Source organism: Natrix helvetica (genome assembly GCF_964273705.1).
Source record: "Natrix helvetica genome assembly, chromosome: 2".
NCBI lineage: Eukaryota > Metazoa > Chordata > Lepidosauria > Squamata > Natricidae > Natrix > Natrix helvetica.
In genome coordinates this window covers 155,689,380-155,700,523 of record NC_138552.1, presented here as the reverse complement: position 1 = coordinate 155,700,523, position 11,144 = coordinate 155,689,380, and the positions used below count along the sequence as shown (strand labels likewise).

The 11,144-nt window shown below is 37.1% G+C and overlaps 1 protein-coding gene across 3 annotated transcripts in view; it reads right to left on the bottom strand.

Annotated features, from left to right (window-relative positions):
* PXDN (peroxidasin) overlaps positions 1-11,144 on the bottom strand; it is a 105,195-nt gene continuing 94,051 nt past the window's right edge. For all 3 annotated transcript variants that reach the window (XM_081942185.1, XM_081942186.1, XM_081942187.1), the window contains 4 exons: positions 10,901-11,021; positions 8,219-8,351; positions 6,809-6,922; positions 1-4,601 (listed from right to left, as the gene is read on the bottom strand). In XM_081942185.1, coding sequence (XP_081798311.1) covers positions 4,476-4,601; positions 6,809-6,922; positions 8,219-8,351; positions 10,901-11,021 — 494 coding nt within the window. In that variant the 3' untranslated portion in view covers positions 1-4,475. The remainder of the gene's footprint in view (positions 4,602-6,808; positions 6,923-8,218; positions 8,352-10,900; positions 11,022-11,144) is intronic.

The following is an 11,144-nucleotide window of genomic DNA, read 5'->3' as shown; positions in this document are numbered from 1 at the left end:
TTAAAAAACATGACCTGTTTATTGTAAATGAAAAGCATTCATAACAGTGCAAACAATTCTTTGGTAGATTTATTAAGTACAAGAAAGTAAGTACAGTAAAATTTTGATTTTCGGTAGGAATTTTAACAAAGTAAATAAATATGGAACAATTGCCACCAACAAAATACTGAGAAAAATGATCATTCAGCCATCGGCCACTGTCTCAAAAAATGCTACATGAATTTTTAATTGGCAAAAACGTAAAAAAAAATCATTTTATAATATTTGATTTACGTGATAATTATAGAATTAGGTCTATTTCCTAATTTGGTTTAACATCAAACATTTCCTGCTATTTGTTTAGCTATAAATGCTGGAAGTTACATCATTTTACATACTATTTGAACAATACTGATTATAGTGTTAACAGAAATGGACAGCAAACCTTCTCTTCAATGACTCACTGGATCTTTTTCATGGAGATAACCCTAACCCTACTGATCAAATATTTGTTTTATTTCAATATAGGAAGCCAGAGTTCTTTGGTTATGGATTCTTGGACAATATACCATGATGCAATCCTATACCCCTTTATTTGGATATAGACACCCCCCCACACACAGATATTTAATATGATTTAGTTTGAATAGACTTGCAGATGCCTGTATTGCAAAATACCTGAGCTGTGTTTTTTTTTTTAGTGTAGCTGCAGCACCTAAATAAATGGTCATTAGTAATTTGTTAAGATTTCACCTTGTCTTATACCTGCAGAAACATGCTTCAGTTATGGTTATCTATCATGATTTGCTAATTTGCAGAAATATGAAAGAATTCTAGCAAAAACCCTACAGAAAAAAAACATGATCTGGATTGTGAAATAGAGAATTTATTGAGGTACTGAAAGGCCTAAGAGGTAATCCTTAAAATAAAGTACAATTTGTAAAGTATGTATTCACTTCATTGGCATCAAAGTCAAATCTTTATCTAAGAATTTGCTTTTGAGTTCCACCCTGTGCCTGTTTATCTGGTTGTAAGTCCTACTAAGTTTGGGCTTGTTTTAAGTAAAAATGTTTAAGATAGTACCCTTTGAACAGTTCTGTAAAATTTGTTTGTCAGTTACTATGTATTCTCAAAATACTTTTCTAAAGCAGCTACTAACAGACGCTCGTAGAGTATTTACTAAACAAATTCCTCCTTTTAATTCCTCTTTTTAAAACTGTGTGATATCGCTTTCATCCCTGAAAACTGATTAATGTCACTTCAGAAGATAGCTAAATTCTACAAATTAATGATTTGCATCATGAATTGAAGAACCAGTCATGAAGACAAACACATCGGTCAAATGAGGTATGAGAGCTTTTCTTCTCTGACTGTAACAATACATGCTGGTTATAAAAAAAAGGCAATATTGAAAATAAAGGTAAACAGTGGTATATTAATGTAGACATAATAACAACAGTCCTTAAAACACGTATCTGGGCATAGAGATTCACAAACAGTAACGTTTAACATGATTTTGACACAAGTATTAAGTAGGGAAAACAGGTGCCATGTGATCAAAGACTTTGAAATGTTTGGTTCCTTCACACTAATAGATTTTAGTTCAAAATCATGCAACAATCTATCTAGGATCAATAGAGTTTAGGTGCTTCTCTATGCACACTGCTTTAGTACATCTCATTTGTTCACAAAGTATTTTAGAGGAGCTTTAGCAGCATTTTCATTAAAGGTTGGTGCCTTTTATATACTGATGAATGCATGACATTTGTTTTCAGGCTACATAATAATTTAGGTCAGAAGGCGGATATAATTTGGAATGTCTTTTCCTGGAAAACTGTACACTTAACTAGTGTGATGTTTGTCATCTTTTCCTGAAACCCTCACCTACTGGGGCTTTTAATGTTCACATTTTCAAGGTATTTTCTCAGGGGAAAAGCATATTGCAGAATCATAGTTTAAACCTTCCTGGTACTCAGGCCAAAAATGCTGTTATCTACATCTATAACTGTATCTGTTTCTAAAACTGTAGGATCTGGGTCATACAAAGAGCAATTTTGTTGAACCTGACATTCTGGAACAATTGATTAAGACATCATTGCTCTTTGACAATGTATTCAATCTTGACCATGTTAAGATGAGTGTAACTGATGCATTGGTGGGGAATTCTGGGAGTTGAAGTCCACACATCCTACATTTGCCAAGTTTGTAAAACACTATCTTGGAGCATTTTTTTAAGAGGACATGAACATATTTAAGACTATTTAAAATCGGATTTGGGATGCTAGAATTCAGATAACCACTAAATGGTAACACAGAAATGCTGATCTGATAGTCCTAATCTATTAGGAAAAATCAAAATGGATTCTCGAAGGTCAGAATGCACTCAGCAATGAAAGTATGTTACATGTCAGAAAGGTGCTAGAAGAGATAATAGATTTCAACAATTATTGTGGCATATGCAAACATAATATTCCCAAGATGGTTCTTAATTCCCGTTTGATTAATTTCTCTATTACTACATATTTTCCAGAAAAGCATAATGCCTCCAACCCCTTCAGTCATCATTCTGTGCCAAAGGTTTATTATGATAAAGGAGTCTTCCATAATGGTTTATTTCTCAGCACAAATATAACATTATATCTTAGCATTACTAAGATATAAAGTAGGAAAATAAGAATCTATATGTTTGTAGAAAATGAATAATGGATGCCTAAAACAGCAGATGCTGAATATTTATGGGGGCCAGAATTAATATGAAACATGAACAACCCAAGAAACAATCCTCACAACCTTTTTCAATGGGAGGCTCAGCCTTGGAAGGTATGGAAATAAAGGGCAAGGTCAAATATTATCATTGAATGGATACAGACAATATCCACATCATAAGGATTAGAGTTCCCAGACAGATTTGAATTCTGGGATTATCACACATCTATAAATTAAATTCTGACGTGGCTGATTTCTTGGACAACTCGAGCAAGTTTGCAGTACTATACATAAGAAAGATGAATTTAGATGGGAAATAGAAGTACAGATAGCCTGAACATCTCAAGAATAAGCGGGGAAACATAACACAGGTGAAAAATGCAAAGCAGCTGAGCAAATTGCCCTTTAAACCAAGAAGTACAGTTTTTTTTTCAAAAGGCTAAAAGTATGAGAATGTGATATGATTTTTATTTTCCATCAGTGTCTTTTTTCCCCCCTCATGCATACATAGACTTGTGAATTATGTTATTGATGCTTATGTTACAGCCATTCCCCCCTAGCAAGGTATGGTGGGGAGCCAGAAGCTTGATGTACCACAAACGCACGAATATGTTATCTTAATTTTCCAAGCCTGTCAACTTCCATTGGTCTGGACTTCCTCTCCAAGAATGATCAGTAAAGGCCAATCTGGCCAAGGAATTCCAGCTCTGAAGTTCATAAAAACATGGAAGTTTGCAAACTTGGGAAACTTTGTATTACACTGGAAGTTAAATGATGATAGATGCAGGCATCAGATAGGGAAAGATTTAATACTACAGGGGTGTAAAAACCAGATGCCAAAATTAAGGTTGTTTTTTTATTTATTCTTGGACTCAATTAGAATTAATACTGCAAGTTAAATACGATTTTGTTATTGTGGTAATGATATTCTGGCATGATTTTAAGTCAAATACCTGTATCTTTCAAGTATGACCTAGTGTTTGTATCATACTAAAACATTTGCTTTGGTTTGTTTAGTTCTAATTACTGAATTATGTGAAACCAGCCACCCTGGTCTTTGAAAAACTTTGTTTATAGCTTAGCATATTATTCAGTGCCACAGAACTGGAATCCAAAAATCCAAATATTATTTTCTCATACATCCTTTGCTGCCATCTAGTGGTATTCCAGAGTTCTGCAGCCCAGGCATGGCAGACCTAACATTGTCTGAATTCAGCCAACTGTGGTTTATTCAGTATGACATGGTCAAGTATCAATTGAATGATATATGAATGCAGGCAATATCTGTGTTCATATATTGCACTAAGCCATGATTTTACCATGGCGCATTCACTAAGCTATAATGGTTGTAAAAATACACCTAGCACTAAGCCATGGTTTACAGAACCACATAATACAATATGTAAACCCAGGTGTTATGTTACGTGGACCTAATTTCCCCCAATGGCACCTGATTTCCTACCAGTGTGCAAAGAAAGAAAAATCAACCTGGGAGCCTAAAAAAACTAAACAAATGCTTTTAAAAAATAGCACCAGTTTTTAGTCTCTTGAACCTGAGAAGTTTCAACATAAAATTATCTTGACTAACACTGTGTATTCCCTTTCAATACTTTCACCTTGTGGTTTTCCAATGGATAAGAAAGTAAAATAGATTTTCTTACACTGTTACCTCATCATCTGAATGCTATTCTCCTTTAACATCATGGTTCTCTATTGTGGTTTAAAGCCTACTGTTACCTGTATTTGCCATCGGCCGATATCAATATGACGTGACATGTGACAATTGGGACTTAGGGTGCATTTCCCTTGCTAACAGTTTGTTTTAGGCACACCGGACAGCAAATGCCCTTCAGCTTCACAGGTGTAGCACAGTCAAGTGACGGACACGATTCCACGTAACAGGTGACCTGGCCAACCTGCATTTGAAAAGGCATAGTGACAGTTTAGCTACTTAAAAAAAAAGAACAACAAGAAGAAAAGAGAAAGATGAACACGTGAATTACTGAAGAATGTACATTAGGGATTTGGACCTGTATTGCGGATATAGTACAGGCTATCTAAATATTTTAACTTTAATTTGCTTGCTGAATTCTGAATGAAAATATGTATGCATAAATCAACAGACAAAGAGTGGTGAAAGCTTCATATTGCTTGATAAATTGGGAAACATCTTTGTAGTAATTGTTTGTAACTAGAGCGGGTCACTGTTTTCTTGAAATTAATCAATCTTTTGATCAAACAGAATATCTAAAGACAAAGAGATTTTACTCCATTTATATATCATGGAGACCTCTGTTCCTTAAATGCCATTATCCAGGAAGATAAGGTATAAACTGGAGTAACAATGATGATAAAACTGTAACCCCAACACATATTAATAAGCAAGCTTGTTCAATGACTGCTAGCCATCTCTTGATAAGACAGGCAGACAATCTTGTAGAGGCTATTTCCATTGGGTACTTCACGGTTTTATAAAAGTCAGGAATTTGTTAAAAACACATTTTGCACTTTTGTCTGAGGACTTTCATGCTCTTCTGCTTGGATTTTTTTCAATGTCTTTGGTAGGCTGCTGCGTGAGACAAAATATTTAATTCCATGGACCTTTGCTCTGAACCAGGAGGGTTTCTCCAAATTTTCAATTATTTGCATGAATGGAAGCACCAAGCTGCATGATGAAATTCTGAACCCAGCAACATATACATATTTGGCAGACCAAAACAAAATGAACATTAATCTCATAAATTGAAATATTTACATTACTAAGTCCTAGATATAACATCATGTTATTAAATGTTCCTGATGTCAGGGCTCCAGAAAATTTCCAGGGACTAGTTGTTTTAATTTCTTGAAGCAGCACATGCACTACTGTGCCTCCAAGGCATAAGGCATTTTAAAAACTTGAAACAAATTTCACAATGCGTAAATTTTTATGGATCACAAGCTCCTCGCTAAACACACAGAGAAGGCAGTTTTATACAGGCCACAGCTGGATTGTCTCAAACTTTCAAATACGACTGTGCACTAACAGACAAGCAGTGCATTTTTATGGGGTCTTCTTAGAAGTGAGTCATATAAGGTTGGATGAGACTTATTTCCAAGTCGTTCTGAGCAGGACTGCAATCTTAAGAGATTTCCCCTTCAAATAAACAAACTCGAGTGGGTACAGAAAATATAAAGGCAGTAATTCAGAATTTGTTGTCTTGAAGATTGGTTAAATTTAATAGGATAAAAGTTCTGCAAACTGCCCAACTTTATCCTGATTCAAAACCATTTATTTTGGTTTTAAAGATAAAGGTTCCCCTCGCACACATGTGTTAGTCTTTCCCAACTCCAGGGGGTGGTGCTTATCTCAGTTTCGAAGTCGAAGTGCCAGTGCTGCCCGAAGAAGTCTCCGTGGTCATGTGGCTGGCATGACTAAACGCCAAAGGCGCATGGAACTCTGTTACCTTCCCACCAAAGGTGGTTCCTATTTTTCTACTTGCATTTTTACGTGCTTTCGAACTGCTAGGTTGGCAGAAGCTGGGACAAGTAATTCACTCGATTACGTGGTGCTAGGGATTTGAACAACCGACCTTCTGATTGACAAGCTCAGAATCTTAGCCACTAAGCCACAACGTCCCATTTTGGTTTTACTCACCATTAAAAGGACAAGAAACAATTCAAGCACCGAAGTGTGTGGTAACCCCAGGGGAGAACATAATACTATGAGCTAAACTATCCCTGTGTGTTTGTGTGTGTGTGTAAGATTAGCTTCATAGCCAAATGGGCTAGAAACCTGCTGTAGTTTTCTAAGAATTTTTTTAAAAAGTAGCAGTAGTTGAGATTGTTCAGGAAGTCCAATTTGCCAATTCTGCATTCTCTGGCAGCAACTCCTTTGGCAAGGAGACAATATAATCAGTTGAACAGCAGCAGCTTGTCTCTTTGGCAGTCAAAGCGACAGAGCCCAAACACTGTGGAACTATGATAACAATAACATTTTCAAACGAGCAAAAAGAAGCTCCTGAGGATAAATGTAGAAAGTTGCAGTCCTCTACAAATTTATCAGCAAGATTCACTAAATGCCAGGAGACAAATGGCCAAGAACACATGCATGCATGTGTGCCTAAAAGCATGTTAAACTCACCTTGCATTCACATGTGGTGCAGGGGTCTTTTTTCCATGTCTCATTACTAGAGTAAGATTTGCCATTTTCATCAGTACATTCGGTTCTACTGAGCCGTGACTCAAGTTTCTTTATCTGGAAAGGAGACACGTTGTTTATCCATCAGTGCCAAAAGGATTTCTGTTTCCTTTTATGTGCAATGCAAGAAAGTCATAGAACACCCTTCAAAATTCTCATGGCATGTCACGTTCGTTTTACTGGGAAATTCTGTACTAAGATGGCAACATATGATACATGAGATGCTAAAGTTGCTTTGCACGGCGATGAATAAGAAAGGGCAGGATTCAGAAGCTAAAAAATCACAAGACCCCTTTGGAATTACTTTGACATTTTGTGCATTAAAATAACCCCCTCCATCTGTTCCTTGCCTGGGAAAAAATATCATTTAGGATATAAACCTGTTTCACCACTCCATCCTTAAAAAGAAGAAATAAGAGTCCAACCAGGCTGATTTGGGAAGAATTTTGCTTCTCCGTTAATTAAACTAAGAGTTAGAGGAGAACCAGAAGGATGTGATGGAGACACACAGTGATAATCATTTAATCATGTAAGAACTATTGGTCAGATTCAGTTCTGCATGTCATACATGTATCTTGGTTTCAAAGTGTAAGGAGATTGTAGACCAGAAATGCACGAGGAAGAAAAGACAAAGGATTCCTTGGATGTTTTTTCTTCTCCTTTTTTAGTGCAATTTGTCTCTCAACTTTATCCTTACACATTTCTGTTTGGAAGGCAACTGATCTAAGGTCATTCATAGAGCTTTTCAAAGCTAATATGAATCTGGATTTTCCTGGGTCAAACCAAATGATAATTTCTGCACCACAGTAATGGGTTTTCTAGATGTATATGACATGTCTCTCCTAGGAACTCAAGTCAGTTTATATATTAATAGTCCTTTCTCCAACTTCCCCCACACAACCCTGTAAACTAGTCTACAGTCTCCTTACACTTCGAAACCAAGATACAAGTGAGCTTTCATGAATGAGGTAAACTTAAACCTGAGAATCCCAAATCCTAATCCAGGATAATATTTGACCTCAGTGCATTTCAAAATAATACCTGGCTTGAATGAAAACATTAAGCAATTAATTATTACACAAATACGTTTTCCTAAAGCATGCAAATTATAATCAGAATTCGTTCATGAAGAGATGGTGATATAACAAACATTTCTACTGATTTTGCACAATTCTACATTACCTTTAAGGATGCATAGTGTGTTCACAAATTGCCTCAAACACATTTTGGTGGCATGGGGAATAAGTGAAAGTTGCCACCCTCCTACTCTACCTGGAGTATCCCTTCAACTCTTAAATTTACTGCAAAAATATTTTAGTGTTTAATGTTATTTGAAGAACTTTTCACGCTCACCTGTTTTCTGAGGTCTGTAATTGTTTTTTGCATATCTCCAACAAATTCTTTGAAATCATTCATTATGGGAGATTTCTTGTGCTCATTAAAGGATGAAGTAGTGCTGTTAAAGAATGTATTCCCTCTTGTAAAACTGGAATAAGAAAAATAAGTTATATATTGTGCAGAAGAGGCATTGTTGATTTGAACAAATCTGATTGTCTAGCTTGTTATCAAACAGGCTATCTTTAATGTGTTATTGCACCCAATTTGCTGGTTGAGAAATTTGAATATCAGCATAGTTTAAACCACTGCAACAGAAGTTGCAGTGATTTAAACTATATAAATTGTACTTGTTCATGGAATTATGACTACTTTCTTAATCAGGATTAATGAAGTACATCAAAGATCTTTAAATTATCAGAATGAACTCAAATGTTTTTTCTTGGAGTACTGTTGAATCTAGTATAGCTCACTGCTTCTGAGACTCCATCCCTGAAATAGATCCCCATTGTGCAGGATAAATACTTCCTGAGAAGAGACTTTTACCAGTCTAAAAAACCAGTGGTTTCTACCCAGTTCAAATGGCCTTGTCTATTTCTTTTATTACAGATTGGCTAGCCATTTCAAAATCTCTTCTGGAGAATTCTGATGCTTTTTGGAATAAATCTGGGAATGATGAAGAACTCAATGCCTGGGACATAGAGTTAGGAAGCTGGGTTGCAAGAAATCCATTAATGGCACTTTGAATTTTACTAACTTAACAATTGCAGTGATTCATTTAACAATTGTGGCAAGACAGCTTATAAAACAGGGGCAAAAACCATTTAACAACTGGAAATTTTGACCTTCGTGGTCATAAACTGAGGAATACATATATACTAACTATGAGATGCCTTAACTGTTTGTTCAATCAGTGATGTGAGAACACATGGTTTGCGTGGTTGGGATGCTAGGTTGGCCTGCGTTTGAGACCCAAGTGCTGCCATGGAATGAGGTGAGCTCCTGTCCTTCACTCCAACTCATACCAAAGACATGAAAGGAACCCACAACTGGGCATTCCCCAGGCAATGGTGATGTCACTGCTAATCCTTTCAATCTGGGAGCATCTAGGTGCTTCTGACACAAGTGCAATGCAATCAGTGATGCCATCAAAGCAAACAACTCCATGTGATACAGCCATCGCCAGGTCATGATCCTGAGTGGATAACGACATCCATAACTCCTCCCACATAATGGAAGAGTCACAAAATCACAACTCCTACTAGACCTGTTTGTTTGTTTGCTTGTTTGTTTGTTTGTATTTATATGCCGCCCTTCTCCAAAAGGACTCAGGGCAGCATACAACATTAAAAAAACACACATCCCAAAAGTTAAAAAAAAATTAAATACATATCCAAAAAAACAAACCGAATTTAAAAGACAATACATTTAAAATAAGTTAAAATTAACAGGCCGGCTTGCTGGAAAAGCCAACTTTTTAGGGCGTGTCGGAAGGACCGGAGGTCAGGGATTATGCGAAGCTCCGGGGGCAGCTCATTCCAGAGGGAAGGCGCTCCCACAGAGAAGGCTCTCCCCCTGGGGGTCACCAGCCGACACTGTCTGGCCGACGGCACCCTGAAGAGGCCAACTCTGTGGGATCGTACTGGACGGTGGGAGGCTACTGGTGGCAGTAGGTGGTCTTGCAGGTACCCTGGGCCTAAGCCATGGAGCGCTTTAAAGGTCATAATTAATACCTTGAATCGCACCCAGAAAACAACCGGCAACCAGTGCAGGCCGCCTAAAAGGGGTGTAACATGGGAGTACCTAGGTACCCCCATGATAACCCACGAGGCCGCATTCTGGACCAGCTGAAGCCTCCGGGTGCTCTTCAAGGGCAGCCCCATGTAGAGAGCGTTGCAGTAGTCCAGGTGAAAAAGGACGAGGGCATGAGTGACTGTGCACAGAGCATCCCGATCCAGGAAGGGGCGCAACTGACGTACCAGGCGAACCTGATAAAAGGCCCCCCTGGTCAAGGCCGTCAGGTGTTCTTCTAAACTAAGCCGTGTATCCAGGAGGACTCCCAGATTGCGAGCCTTCTCTGAGGGGGCTAAAATTTCTCCTAATGTGTTGAGCCAAATCAAGAAAAATGACAACCCTAGACTGCTTAATCCAAATCTAGCCATAATCCTAAATGGATTCAAATTAACACTAAGTGAATAATTAACAGAAGCCTAGGTTGTGCTGTATTTGGGAAGCAAAACATATTTGTGCATTGTGAAATAAATAATAGCCCAAACATGCTTTTTAATTTTGTAGAGTTTTAAAATTAGAGCCATGAATGCCAGAAAAGGAGATTCTAAAATGCATCTCTATGGGTGCATCTCTATTAAGCCTTTTTCTAAAAAGGGTTGTAGGCAGTTTTTAAAATTACTCCCTGGAATTTCTCATTGGAATCTGGAAAATTAGTTGTAATATTGCACCTAACTAGGAATTGTTTTTGAAGTATTTTTTTGATTTATCGAACAGGTTGGCAAGCTATAGCATTTCCCCAAAATTGATGTGTTGGAGGGGGAAAAATCAAGTTGATTGAAATAAAAACTTGGACATAGATCACATTTTAAAAAAACACTTGCTGGGATGCTTTGGGTTCTATCCTTCGGGCAACTAAATCTTAAGCAGTACAATAAATGTTAAAAGTAACAAGTAAACAAAACTGTGTACCTTGATGCTCTTGGAATTTTTAGATATTTTGAAGGCTTATCTTCCCGAAAACTATAATCAAGAGAGCGCCTTCCTCGGAAGTGGTAAGAAAATGCATTGAATTGTCCTCTAGTTCTGCAATCTGAAATTAAACAGAAGATCTCAAACTTTGCTAAGACATGAACAAATAATGTTTCTTCCAGAATAGAAACTATTGTATTGGAAAATTGAAATATATCCTTTCCGTTTTTTCAGTGAAACTTCA